At 35.6% G+C, this 15769-nt stretch overlaps 1 protein-coding gene across 4 annotated transcripts in view; it reads right to left on the bottom strand.

The window, feature by feature from the left end:
- LOC110443309 overlaps positions 1-15769 on the bottom strand; it is a 365314-nt gene that overhangs the window by 161041 nt on the left and 188504 nt on the right. For all 4 annotated transcript variants that reach the window (XM_021487458.1, XM_021487457.1, XM_021487459.1 and 1 more), the window contains 3 exons: positions 13075-13190; positions 11570-11655; positions 6696-6851 (listed from right to left, as the gene is read on the bottom strand). In XM_021487458.1, coding sequence (XP_021343133.1) covers positions 6696-6851; positions 11570-11655; positions 13075-13190 — 358 coding nt within the window. The remainder of the gene's footprint in view (positions 1-6695; positions 6852-11569; positions 11656-13074; positions 13191-15769) is intronic.

Here is a 15769-nt window from a genome sequence, read left to right on the forward strand (position 1 = left end):
AAGCATTATCAACCTCAAAAAGTACCTTACAAGACATAGCTTTATCTACCTCAAAAAGTACCTTAAAGGACGAAGCATTATCAACCTGAAAAAGTACCTTACAAGACATAGCTTTATCTACCTCAAAAAGGACCTTAAAGGACAAAGCATTATCATCCTCAAAAAGTACCGTAAATGACAAAGCGTTATCAACCTCAAAAATAACCTCAAAAGACAAAGCATTATAAACCTCAAAAAGTACCTGAAAGGACAAAGCATTATCATCCTCAAAAAGTACCGTAAATGACAAAGCGTTATCAACCTCAAAAGTACCTTACAAGGCAAAGCATTATCGCCCTCAAAAAGTACCTGAAAGGACAAAGCATTATCTTCCTCAAAAAGTACCTTGCAGGACAAAGCATTATCTTCCTCAAAAAGTACCGTAAATGACAAAGCGTTATCAACCTCAAAAATAACCTCAAAAGACAAAGCATTATCAGCCTCAAAAAGTCCCTTACAAGACAAAGCATTATAAACCTCAAAAAGTACATTACAAGACAAAGCATTATTAACCTCAAAAAGTACCGTAAATGACAAAGCGTTATCAACCTCAAAAGTACCTTACAAAACAAAGCATTATCAACCCCAAAAAGTACCTTACAGGACAAAGCCTTATCTACCTCAAAAAGGACCTTAAAGGACAAAGCATTATCAATCACAAAAAGTACCTTACAGGACAAAGCAATATCTACCTCAAAAAGTACCTCACCAGACAAAGCATTATCAACCCCAAAAAGTACCTTACAGGACAAAGCATTATCAACCTCAAAAAGTACCTAACAAGACAAAGCATTATCAACCTCAAAAAGTATCTTACAGGACAAAGCATTATCAACCTCAAAAAGTACCTTACAGGACAAAGCATTATCTACCTCAAAAAGTACCTTACAAGACAAAGCATTATCAACCTCAAAAAGTACCTTACAAGGCAAAGCATTATCGACCTCAAAAAGTACCTCAAAAGACAAAGCATTATCAACCTCAAAAAGTACCTTACAAGACATAGCATTATCAACCTCAAAAAGTACCTCACAAGACAAAGCATTATCAACCTCAAAAAGTACCTCACAAGACAAAGCGTTATCAACCTCAAAAAGTACCTCACAAGGCAAAGCATTATCTACCTCAACAAGTACCTTAAAAGACATAGCGTTATCTACCTAAAAAAGTACCTTACAGGACAAAGCGTTATCAACCTATTGATTTCTATGTGATGTTTTCTCTCAACCTTTTAACTTTAATTATGCTTTAAAATGTAGGCTAAATACCTGTTAAAAACCTAATGAACCAAAATCTGTGTTTGCTTGTTGTAATGTTAAAACATATAAAGTCAAAGTGTAACAATCAAATGGAAACCTTTTTTAAATAGGAAATGTCCTTCTGATGGAAACATTGCTTTCTTACTGATGGCAACCCACGAAGCTGGAAAAAAGATCACAAAGATGGAAAAAAATATTTTAAATCGATTTTTCATGTCATCAACTATTTTATCACCTCTGCAAAACATGAAATAGGGCAAACATGCCAATTCCTCATCTGACAGAGTCACAACTTGCTAATTCTGTTGACAATAAACTTGGCTTGCCCTCTGTACCAGTAAAGTTTGTCGCCTGGTTTCCACCGCTAACATATGGACCATTTAATGTTCATAGCTGCACCAGGCTTGTAATTAAAGGCCCATAATATATAAAGTCAGGACAAGATTGACACACAAACAAGTTGTCTGCCGGAGAATAAACCTCAATTCTTCCTTTCGGATATACATGCTTGCCTAATCTATCTCACATATCAGGATTCTCATTTTTTTATTTCTTTTAAAAAATAACTAAAAACATTATTCTAATAAGTAATGAATTATAGTAAACACTAAATCCAGTATTTTTAGGCATTTTTCAAAGATGTTGACAGCTGATTGTTTACAGGTGTCTTGAAATGGATTAACTCTTTTAAAAAGAAGATATACATCATAAAAACAACAGCATATAGCCTTAACTCCTTAATGAAACCACACATCCGCTGCATCAAACCAAACCCCTGAATAAAACTATGCACTCACCCCTTCAAACAAAGAGATCGGCAACACACATATGGAAAATTCCAGATACCAAATTACGTTTAAAAAATAATTGTATACAAAAAAGGCCCATGGGGCCTGTATTAGGGCCTGTATTACTACCGAGTAATACTTTTGTTTCTGAACTAGAAAAGAATTTGAAAACGAAAGTCAAAGTCAAAGACCATGCCGGCCATATTGAATTTGAATGAACCAAAACATCTGCATTAACTCATTTACCCCTGAAAACACATTTGAGCTCTTCCCCTCTAAAGACACATTTAAACTCTTCCAATTCAAATGTTGGAATAGCCCATTTTGAAATTTCAGGTGTGTATGAGTTAATGACCATTTCTTGCAAAGTTTATTTGATCCTGAAGGCCAAGGGTGGTTTATACTAATACAGAATGATACCTCAGTGTATTACTTTCTTAAGACAAGACCTTCTTCATTGTAGACTTGAACATAGTCAATTACGCGTGTGTTAGACTTGTCCTAATAACTACCTATTGGGACCAGAAACAACATAACCGTGTCAATAAAAGATAACAAGATCATTTCAGACTTGATTATCAGGTGTGATGGGAAAGGTTTCCCACGTAACAAGCTAGGTAACAAGCTAGGGACGGACAAATCACAAAGTACAAACTATCTTGTGCCGTAATTGACTACAACAACAAACCCTCGCAGATCGTAATTGATGACGACAAGATATTTGGTTTTGCACTAATTACAGTGTTTACTATACTGGTAAAGTTAATCACTTGTAGTATCATACACAACCCTAACCAGAGAGAGACACACAGCGCTCCGTAGAACATCCCTGTCACTACCACAGTCATTTGCACAGGTTCCATTTTATGCAATTTACAACTGTACCGAGGTAAAAAAAAAAAGCTTAAATAATAATTAGCCATGCTGGTGGAATAATAAGCAATATGCCCTAATTACAGACACGGAATCCGTAAGCAGAATAAGTGTGGCACCAGGGTTCTGCGGTAATGGTATTTGGAGGCTCGTTTCAGGTAGACGTTTCAGGGAGGGGGAAGGGGAGCTGATTCATTCATGACGTACTTCTCTGATTCTTGCAGAAGCATGAAACGTTCAGCAAGCATTAAAGATGTATACATTTTCTCTACTTTTTTTCCTACCTCCCCATTACGCAGACATATGGTGTTTGTAGGGGTCTGGCAGATGGCTGTAGCCAAGAAAGTGTGTTTAGAAGGAAATATCAGAATAGCAAACTTTATACACCGCGGTTCGTCTCCATTTGATAATGCCTAACAAAATCAAAACTGCCAAAAGTCAAAGTGAACCAAAACATAAAAGCTTGCATCCTGGGATCAATGCTGTTTTACCTACAGAAAGCACACACACACACACACACACACATATATATATAAATACAAAACCTAATCAAGGCTTTTGAATGATATTATAAAATGTTATAGATATACAATATATCAAGTACACTTATCTGAGATCATTTCCACTCGACATGCTACTATTTTAATACGAAGCCAATACATCAAAAATGTCCCCATTTTCCTTTGAGGATCTTAGTTCGAACTAATTTTGTATAAACCATCCTGTCTGTGAAAGTTTTCTTATGTCACTTCCATCAGACTGTAGGCAAGCCTGATAAACATTGAATCTTAAAAGCCCTTAGAAATTAATCTTTTAGTATAATGATTTCTGTCAATTTCTAGACAAGGTACAAGTAGATTAGATGTAGGTAACAAATACAGATATAAAACAATAAAACTCATCGGATATGGAACGGTATAAATGCCCATCATAAGGAAGTTTATAATGCTCTTAACAAAACTTTGGTATTAATTAACAAGAAATGTGTCTGCAAGACACGTTTGCCCAGCTCCCACGTACACTTAAGAACCAAAGACAGGTCACAGAGGCTGAGTTTAAAGGTCAAGGTAACGAAAGGTCATACAAAATGCTGTATTCATAGAGGAGCATACTATTAATAGCATTGAAGCAGCATGTGACCCTAGCTGGAGTACTTTGTCAATAACTGACCTAAACATAAAATATTAACGAAGATCACAGAGCAAGGTCAAGGACAAAAGTCAAGGTCACTAAAATTGTTTGCATCATGTTCTACTCACAAAAGCACATAAGCATGTGAAGTTGTGGAAGTGGGTGACCCCAGTCAGCATCACTTTGCCCATAACTCGCCTATACACAAGAACTTAACCCTACCAACGTACATATGGACCATGGTAACACTATATGCCCCACACCAATTCGAGGTATGGCATGAAAATGAATGGATGGCCGTAATTGTATATAACGAGAGAGGGTACCTGATTTAAGTACCTTTTACTTGGCTGTCCAGACGATGCCACGCCATAACGACTCGTCATATAGCCATAACGACCCGTCATAGACAGACGTATCAAAAAGGGAAAAGTTGAGACATAATAATCTGTAAAACAATGCTTTTGCTGATAAGGACAACAAAGCTAAATACTTGTTATCAAAAGAGAATCAGACAATACTTTTGGATTTTTTTTAATGTTTTTCAGTACTTGCCCCGGCTTATATCAAGCAATACTGTTGTACAGAAACACCAGTAATTCACTCATTCACCCCTGACATTTCATAATGAACTATCCAAACCTTTGAATTGGAAAAGTTCAAATGAGTCTTCAGGGGTGAATGCGTTAAGAAAAAGATACAACAGGATAAGTCGATATCAAGACAACCATGGAGTATTCCTCCCATTTACACACGGAGAGAGTCAGATTGAACTCAAGGTCTGGCTAGCTAAAGATGTTAGAGGTGACTTATTTTACCAAGAACATTCTGGATTATACAACACTTGTGTGTTTATAAACACTCACATAGCTGAGGAAAGGGATGGCAGGAATCTTTCCTCTAGGTTTCCATGTGTGGAATCACGAAAGACGATTAGTATACACTCACAGCTCTGTTATCTGGTACATTTTTACAGAGACTCCAAACCTTAGAATTCTTTTTATTTTTATTTTCAGTCCTCCCAATTTGGTGTTCGTCACATAAAAGTCTTACATTAGTGAACAATAAACACAGGTTTCTACTGTTTAAAAAAGATATTCAGCTAACCATTAAGTTATTTATTTATTGAACCATGCAGGGCAGTTGAAAAATAACTAGTTTTAAGACCTGATAATTTAACTATAAAGCAATGTTTATCATAATTGTTTTAATCTAAAACAACATCTGTATAGCACACAAATCATCAAAAAGATAAGACGTCATAAATTGAAATTTCTAAATTGGAAAATAATAGCTAAAAATTCTAAAATATTCCATCACGAAATAGTGATTTGATATTATATAATAAAAAAATCATTCATCTTTTGTTGCGGCAGCAATTTCAATTATTAAAAACATGAAGAGGAAGGAAACAGAATATCACGGATACACAACATTTCAATAAAGGATAATGATTGTTTCATTCTAATGCGGAATCCAACTCTCACATCACCAATGCATGCTGTCGCAGTAATAAAATCTCAATCTGCTGACCTTTCTCGTCTCTGCAATGACCTCATTTAAAAGTGCAATGATGGGGAGGAATAATTTCAGATCCTCCCTAAAGTTTGTCCTTTGATGTCACAAACCCCAAAAAATCTCCTGGTCTTAATTCACCTCTCAAAGTGCACGGCTCTACTACCCGGTAAAATCCAACACATTTCTCAATCTTCTTACTCCGTCAGGTCAATATTTATCTTGAAATTGAAGATATAATTCTATACCTATGATACTCTTCAACCCAAAGTACAAACACTCTAAACCAGAAACTTGGCTCACCTGTAGCATTTTTTAACGCCTGATGCCAATTTAATGTGAATTTGATACTATTGTATCATGATGCAAAGTCTGATTCTAGTTTACCTACAGTGTGTAACATACAGAAGTTTCACAGCGAAAGGAATTATACAAATCAGGACAAGGTAGAGAGCAACACAAATAAATTTGTGTGAAATTAAATTTATATATATATTCCTGTATAAAACAGGCGAGTTCCATTTTATCTACAACGAACATTAATAACTCGTCCTTTGCAGATTGGCAACACTTCAAAGACAGCTTTAAAGCTTTCGTCAAAATCAAAACAGGCCAATAACTCATGGTTTGTCTTTCCAAACATTAGAGGAATCACCTTTCATAAATAGAATAATGACTTATAAAATAATATATCATAGAAATATTGAATATTGTAGACTTCAGTTTGAAGCTAAAAATATTCAAAATTTCCTCAAGTAGGGCCAAATAAAATTAATTACGTCATAGAGCAAGCCTCCGAAAATCCCCCCACGATGTTCCAGACGAGGATCACAAACCCCCCATTCCTTATTTGTACCGTAATGAGCGCCATTTGTACACAAGACTAATAAGTCATAATCATTTTAACGCTTGCCTGTATCTCAATCGTTACCTTTATTCAAACATTTTTTTTTTTTCTTTCACAATAAAGTCGGCAATGAGCACGGTGCCATGAAATGCGCGCGTGCCTGAGAACCAAGTAATCAATTTTGTTTGGCCTTAAGAAGTAAATTGACAGGAGTAATTTGCAAAAAAAAAATGTGAACCTTACATTTCAATTTTGATCATCTGTGGCCCAGTCAACTGCAGCCCGGTGATCCTCTCTTGAACCAACACGAGGCTGTCTATGGTGTTTGAGCCAGCTTTGTCGGTTGCCATAGTTACAACAGTTTGATACAAGCCTGCTTCAGCAAATTCTTGGCTCCATCTGAAAAATAAACAGGAACTGCCTAATGAAGGTTTGTGTGTATTGCCAGTTCGTGACTTCAAACAGGAACAAATATAACAAGCTTGATTTTATTTTTTTAAATATATATAACAAGCTTGATTTTTTTTTTTTTAAATATATATAACAAGCTTGATTTTTTTTTTTTAATATATATAACAAGCTTGAATTATTTTTTTAAATGTATATAACAAGATTGATTTTATTTTTTTAAATATATATAACAAGCTTGCTTTTATTTTTTTTTAAATATTTATAACAAGCTTGATTTTTTTTTTTTAATTATATATATAACAAGCTTGATTTTATTTTTTTTAAATATATATAACAAGCATGAATTTTTTTTTTTAAATATATATAACAAGCATGATTTCATTAGAACAAACTTCTGAAGGTGATTTGAAACAATCCTATCATACAGCCTTTAAACTTTCACTAAATCAGCAGGTTTTACATATCAATGGTCATCTCTTTCTATCAATAATAATGATAATAATAATTAGCATATTATTGGAAAATAAGTAATTTTTAAGAAACTAAACACCAGCAAGTGTACATATCTTGCAAAAAGCATTGTCCAAACAATCACTGAACAGCTCATTTTTTCATTGCTTATAAACTGTAAAAAGATAACACAAATTAAGAACTTTGAAATGTCAGTTCCGTGTAATCGTCCTTACGCAAACTCTAGACTAACGGAAGCTGGTAGAAAAAGAAACACAAACATGTGAATCAGACAGGTTTAAAACGTGCGTTTATAAGATAAGGGTTGTAGTAGGTGCTGCTTCCTGTTGGTTTAACCAACTGAGGAAATCTCCTTTCCATCGCAAAATACCATGTAAATCCACCTCCTTTTTGAAATTTGTTCAGTACAGCGAACATGTCAACCAACACAGAAAGGCAACTTTCGAAACATTGTTTGTTTTTCTGGATTTCTTGCCTAGTAAAGTTGTAGAAAAGAATGAGCGGAAGGAAGTCAATACCCGGAATCCTGCAGAGCTAGACAGCATGTTACCTACCTAAACCTCTATTTATTGTCAATACACGGAATCCTGCAGAGCTAGACAGCATGTTACCTCCCTAAATCTATATTTATTGTCAATGCCCGGAATCCTGCAGAACTAGACAGCATGTAACCTATCTAAATCTCTATTTATTGTCAATACCCGGAATCCTGCAGAGCTAGACAGCATGTTACCTACCTAAATCTCTATTTATTGTCAATGCCCAGAATCCTGCAGAGCTAGACAGCATGTTACCCAGGGTGGCCAACTCTCACGGCGTGAGACAAAATCTCACGCAATCGTTACGCTGAGACGACCTTACTCACGCATAATCATGTCTCACGCCACGTGAGCCATAAATCTCACGGATTCCAAAATATTCTCCCTCTATCCCACGCGAAGCCATAAATCGGCAATTTTTAGCTTGGGTCGTACAAAGGGGAATAACTGTTATTGCAGCGTTGTGCTTTGGAAGTAAGCTGGCGCGAGGTGTCGCTTTACATCCGGTGGAAACGAATGTAAATATATCGTAAGGTGAGTTGTTTTCACAATCGTCTGCTGGATACTACTCGGTAGTGAAGCGGACATAAAACCTGTCAATCAAGTTGTTTTCACTCGTAAACTTAATATTGAACGTACCTATCGCACAGAAAAAGAAAGTTTTACTAATAATATCGTCGTGTATTAGGAGATTGTTTTTAGGTCCTGCCTTCACAAATATTAAGAGAAAACGATTCTTGAATCACGAACAGACAGTCGCTGATGGCTGATGAAAAGTTCGAAGTTATTTTTTGCAGTAAAGTGGCGTATATGATTTAACACACCAGAGACTTGTAGTAATAAACAATTTTAATCTGATGCGATGAAAAAAAAAAAGAGTTTCGGGAAGTGCTTTGGCATGTTGGATAGACAAAGTACGTAGGTAGTCTAATACATAATCATGCAACAAATCGGATTGCAAACGTTGTATAAATGCTAAGGGTCTAACTGTTATTTATTGCTTAGAATAGTAGCCAGAAAGGCCTTTGATTATATAATATGTTGCATAACTGATGTCAGGTTTTTTTTGTGTGATATATAAAAATATTTTATATAGCTGCAAAAAATGTTTTGTTTTATTTTCCTACAAAGATCTTGAAGAGAAAATATCAACAATGCAGATGTTATAGTAGTCAGAGAAAGCCAGGATTTGTTCAATACATTTGTAAATGTTATCTTAACACCCAAAACGACGTTACGCCGCGACACCGTCAAAAGTCTCACACATTGTAAAACCCAGTGGAGGGAGATCTCCCACACTGGACTCCTAAGAGGTTGGCAACCCTGGTTACCTACCTAAATCTCTATTTATTGTCAATGCCCGGAATCCTGTAGAGCTAGACAGCATGTTACCTACCTAAATCTCTATTTATTGTCAATGCCCGGAATCCTACAGAGCTAGACAGCATGTTACCTACCTAAATCTCTATATATTGTCAATGCCCAGAATCCTGCAGAGCTAGACAGCATGTTACCTCCCTAAATCTATATTTATTGTCAATGCCCAGAATCCTGCAGAGCTAGACAGCATGTTACCTACCTAAACCTCTATTTATTGTCAATACCCGGAATCCTGCAGAGCTAGACAGCATGTTACCTCCCTAAATCTCTATTTATTGTCAAAACCCGGAATCCTGCAGAGCTAGACAGCATGTTAACTACCTAAATCTCTATTCATTGTCAATACCCGGAATCCTGCAGAGCTAGACAGCATGTTACCTACCTAAATCTCTATTTACAATAAAGAAAGTCTGGACTTTTCATTCTCGTGCAATGAATAACTTCATTTGATCTCAAAAACATTGAAAAAGGTTTAAAAAGTAAATTGCATCAATAAGAACCTGTTTTCTTTGTATTCAGGCAGTATATATAATATTAACCACAGTGTAATGGAATCAGTTTATATTATGTCAGACAGTGTATATAATAGTACAGACAGTCAATATGATTCAGTTTATAAACACAGATAGTGTATATAATAGTACAGACAGTCAATATGATTCAGTTTATATCATCACAGACAGTGTATATGATTCAGTTAAGGATCACAGACAGTGTATATAATATTACACAGTGTATATGAATCAGTTTAAAACATCACAAACAGTGTTTGTATCATTTTTTTTACTGCAAGTCACATTCACTTACAAGAACAGAATGGCCATGGTAACATGACATTTTATACCATTGATAGATTTTTACGAAATTCTGAAGAAATAAAGCACTGTTTCATTGACAAGTTTGTAAGGTACATTTCTGGTTGACAAGTGTATACAGAACAGGCAGTGATCTAATGTTAAGGTATTTGACATGTAAACAGTCGACATATAAAAACAGCTAACAGGCTCCAATTCTTCAGACAGACCTTTCACCCAATTACATTCCTATACAGCTATGTACATACAACTTTCTCACAGCTTTTTCCCATGCAATTCACAAACATCTTATCTAACAATCTGACCACAATTAGAAGGCACTACAAATTTTATACGTTTTTTTCTTGAGACAGATATATGAAGCAATTTCCTCTATTTTTTTCTGTTCTGGCTTTTGAATAAAAACCTGCTAGGAATGTCTCGCCAACAATACATAGGAAGTGACTGATTGAATGGAATAAGAAGCAATCCGTTTTTTCATTTTTTTCTAACTCTAAAATTTCTGAACTGGAAAAATGTATTGCCTATTTACAAGGAAGCTGAATTCATTCACCACTGAAGACACATTTGAACTCTTCCAATTCAAAGGTTGGAATAGTCTATTATGAAATTTCAGAGGTGAACAAATTTATCTTAAACTCTGCAAGAAAACCAAGTCTGTTGGCCCCTGTGTAATGCAAGCAACACTGGGACCACCTTATTTAATCTGGAATAGACAGGTATATTGAAAAGGAAAATACAGATTCAATTCAAATGTTTGTGTTTAACGTCCTATTAACAGCTATGGTCATTTAAGGACATGCTAGGTTTATGTGGTGGAGGAAAGCCGGAGTTCCGGGAGAAAAACCACTGACAAACAGCCAGTATCTGGCGACTGCCCCACGTAGGCCTTGAAACCGCGACCCAGTGGTGGAGGACTAGTGGTAGCAGAATGTTAGACGCCTGAACCACTTGGCCACTGCAGCCCCCTTAACCACTTGGCCACTGCAGCCCCGTTAACCACTTGGCCACTGCGGCCCCCTTAACCACTTGGCCACTGCGCCCCCTTAACCACTTGGCCATTGCAGCCCCCTTAACCACTTGGCCACTCAGCCCCCTTAACCACTTGGCCACTGCGGCCCCCTTAACCACTTGGTCACTGCAGCCCCCTTAACCACTTGGTCACTGCGGACCCATTAACCACTTGGCCACTGCGGACCCATTAACCACTTGGCCACTGCGGCCCCCTTAACCACTTGGCCACTGCAGCCCCCTTAACCACTTGGCCACTGCAGCCCCCTTAACCACTTGGCCACTGCGGCCCCCTTAACCACTTGGCCACTGCTGCCCCTTTTCAATTTGAATGAAACTAATTCATAGACTTGTACTCATTGTATCCAACCACAAATTTTTACAACCTTAACCCATGTTAACGTGAGAAGATACTCATTTATTGGATTACAGATTTAGCATTGTGTTTTTGAAACATATGATTCTATATATAGTTGATATGTCCACGTACCTGTAGTCCGCATCGTCAACAAGTCGTTTTACGTACTGTGGACCATCGTACTCAACATGTAACATGTTCCCTTCCGTCGACGCACCCTGGAAGATCAAGGTAAAATAGAATTAGCTCTCTAGGACATCTGTTAGGGAAATTTACACATTTAAACACATTAATTCTAATGAAAACATATAAAAACTTTAAAATCTAATAAAACTTAGGACTTAAATTATCATTGCATCTCAATAAGTTAAATCGTTTGGAAAAAACAAATATGAAGTTGAAATGATAGTAATTTTAACTTGAAATTGAAGCTTTTAAACTGATTTCAATCAGAAAATTTCACCTGATACAGAATCAATAAAATCGTCAAACAAAATAAAAACAAATCAATGACAATCCTTCATTGTGCACATTTGCTTGTTACGAAATCCCAGAAATAGACCGGAGGTGGACTCACCAGTAACTATATATATACACTGTACAATATAAGAACAGGACTCGATAATGTCAATACAATTATCTAGCTTGAACTTCACTTCTAAAACAGTCAACCACTCAGCAATGTTAAACTGGAAACCTTTAGGAAGAATTGTTATTTGCCGATGCACAACCAAGGGTGAAGTGACAATAAAATCTCCACAATATGCCACTAATATTCCCAACATTGACTTTTTTTTTATTAGCTGAATCTCCATGAACCAAATTTACCCAACAAGTCTCGGAACACAATCTCTGCACATACATGGTAAAAATATTCAGCTTTATATTTTTCATTAGTGATTGCCATCAGGTTCTGATGACGACAAATTGAATGTGAAGTAAGTTGGATTAAAGCTGGTAAACCAGCACGACCTTGTTATTGTTATCTTTACCTAATGAGAATTTTATGCCAGATTGGAAAAAATCTGTGCTAATTTTAGTTTACACCTGTACTAATTTTTACACAGGTTCAGTTTACACCTGCACTAAATTTACACTAGTTCAGTATAAACCTGTGTAAATTTTACACTAGTTTGGTATAAATCTGTGCAAAATTTACTATCAGGTTCCGTTACACCTGTGCTAATTTTATACCAGTTCACTATAAATCTGTGCTAATTTTATACCAGCTCACTATAAATCTGTGCTAATTTTATACCAGTTCACTATAAATCTGTGCTAATTTTACACCAGTTCTGTATAATTCTGTGCTAATTTAACACCAGTTTTGTATAATTCTGTGCTAATTTTAAACCAGTTCAGTATAATTCATCTAACTTTTTCACTGGTTCATAGTCTTTGTTGAAATAGAATCACTTGAGTATACAATCCAGTAAACTTTACACAGGTCCACAGGTACGACAACTATATATCAGTCCCTCACATTATAAACATCCCAAACAGATGATACAGAGTGGTGGAATTGATGCTTTATTGCTTCTATTTTAATTCTATATGGTATAAAAACAGTTATTTCCTAAAAACCTCTTCAGGAATACAAATTATTGATATTATAAAAAAATTATTAAGTAACTTACCTGTAAAATGAAGTCCACAGGTTCATTAATAGGTACGACAATGTCATGTGACAGATACCACTCCACACTAGATGGCTCCACAACATCCACATATAATGTTTTTGTACGATTCTCAACTGTAAAACAAAGATGGATCATAATTAGTTACAAACAAAAAGTACTTCAGTAGCCACAATTCAGATTGGTTTTATATCAAGTACAATTTATATACATGCTAAGCCACAGTATAGTTCATGCATAAAAACGTCAAAAAACACTATATTATACTTTGATGCAGTAGAATCATACTGCTGAAGACAGAAGTGTTCACTACAGGTAATTCACAGCTTCACTTAAGGGTATATGCTACTTTCTACATAATACTTGTCATTGAGTTATCTTCCTAATAGAATCACACAGCTGTAGTAAGCAGTACTTACTAAGGTTAACAGTCCCCACAGCATTACTTAAGGTTGTATGCTCCCTTATACATAATACATGTGATTAAGTTGTCACACTTATAGAATCACACAGCTGTAGACAACAGTGCTAACTAAAGTAACCAGTCTTCACAGCATTACTCAAGGTTTTATGCTCCCTTATACATAATACATGTGAATGAGTTGTCTCCCTTATAAAATCACACAGCTGAAGACAGCTGCAGTGCTTACTAAAGTAACCAGTCTTCACAGCATTACTCAAGGTTTTATGCTCCCTTATACATAATACATGTGAATGAGTTGTCTCCCTTATAAAATCACACAGCTGAAGACAGCAGTGCTTACTAAAGTAACCAGTCTTCACAGCATTACTAAAGGTTTTATGCTCCCTTTATACATAATACATGTGATTAAGTTGTCTCCCTTATAAAATCACACAGCTGAAGAATGCAGTGCTCTCTAAGGTAACCAGTCTTCACAGCATTACTTAAGGTTGTATGCTCCCTTATACATAATACATGTGATTAAGTTGTCTCCCTTATAAAATCACACAGCTGAAGAATGCAGTGCTTACTAAGGTAACCAGTCTTCACAGCATTACTTAAGGTTATATGCTCCCTTATACATAATACATGTGAATGAGTTTTGTCCCTAATAGAATCACACAGCTGTAGACAGCAATGCTTACTAAGGTTAACAGTCCCCACAGCATTACTAAAGGTTTTATGCTCCCTTATACATTATAACTTTGATTGAGTTATCTCCCTTGAAATGACTTCCTTTAAAATACAGGATCTATTATTTTAATATAAAGAAATCATTAAATTTTGTGTACCATAAATTCAAATATATTGAACTTGAGAGATTTAAATGGGAATTTTTTCTCCAATTTTTTCATTCTGGAAATAAATCAACACCTCCCAGAATCCACAAATTCTGTTATAATTTCAATTTGGTTTTATTCAAATAATTGAAATAATTTTTTCCCAATTCTGTGGTTGATTCTGTTCAACATATGCCTTAATTGTGAAAACTGATTAGAGGTTGACCAAACAATCACGCTTGACCTAGCTGGAGCAATAATGATTACTGGGAAAGATGTTTATACCATACCATTTCTCTGTCATTACATTTGCTCTTTCAATTCCCATGTTTTGCCCTATAGTATAGGACTATTACATTGTATAAAACGCTTATAATTATAAAACGTAAAAAATATCTAAAATTAGTTAAACCTTCCATTTTATAAACTTTCATTTCTTTATATCATAATGATATTGATTTTAATCACAGCCAGCAAGTGCAAAAGAACAGTATGTCAGACGTTTTCAAATATTTCACAAACTGTGAAAATCAACAGAAAAATCTGATGTTTATTTTTACCAGCTAACATGACTGGGAGAAAATATGGCCTGCATCATTTTTCAAAGCAGATTCACTTCTTCCCTAGCATCAGTAGCCAATAAAGCTGTTTCAGAAGCAGACACAGCTTCAGATGCTGACATGAAATAACAAGATGCGTCTAATTCAGTCTAATTAAAATCCAAGCTATGTCTGGCCACACTGTGCATCACAGTTCCTTTGCTGTGTGCAGAAGTTGATTTCATCACACGGGTTTGAGGTTTTTTTTGGTCTGTTTATGGTCACTAGGTAAACCGGCTGTGTCGTATCTTTTAGTACAGACATTAAGAAAGTCAATTCGTTTCTACTTCATCAATCACCAGACACGAAACATATTCAAATGCATTAATTTTCCGGTTTTTTTACCTGAAGAAAATGTTTGGCTACAAATCTGTTTTAAACTTTAAAGAGGGGCGGGCACTAACCGAAAATAACTTTAGAAAAAAAGCCACGTGTATCTCTATAATATAGGTCAAAAATCAAGTGAAATATGATTATGAAAGAATTTTCCAGTTTTTAGAGAAAAATGGCCACCAGTTATTGGTATCTAGACATGATGAAGGGCCAATCCTAATGGCAAAGTACCAAGAGCCAAGTACCAATTCTAAAATGATAGACTGACTCCGCTTAGTAAGGCACTGTGTTATAAGTATACACATCTTGTATGGATGGTGTTTAAGTGGGCAATTAATGTAAAAAATTAGGTACTTATAAGTTTCCCCTGCGAAACCATCATGTCAGGCTATAACATCCAGCAACATTCTGCCAGCATCCAATGTATCTTGAAAGTATAAGACCATATTGAAAGAAACTATTTCATCAAGTATTTCTTAAACCCATATTCAAATTTATATAACTTGGAACAATTCTTTGTA

The sequence above is a fragment of the Mizuhopecten yessoensis genome, unplaced genomic scaffold, assembly GCF_002113885.1.
Source record: "Mizuhopecten yessoensis strain PY_sf001 unplaced genomic scaffold, ASM211388v2 scaffold716339, whole genome shotgun sequence".
NCBI lineage: Eukaryota > Metazoa > Mollusca > Bivalvia > Pectinida > Pectinidae > Mizuhopecten > Mizuhopecten yessoensis.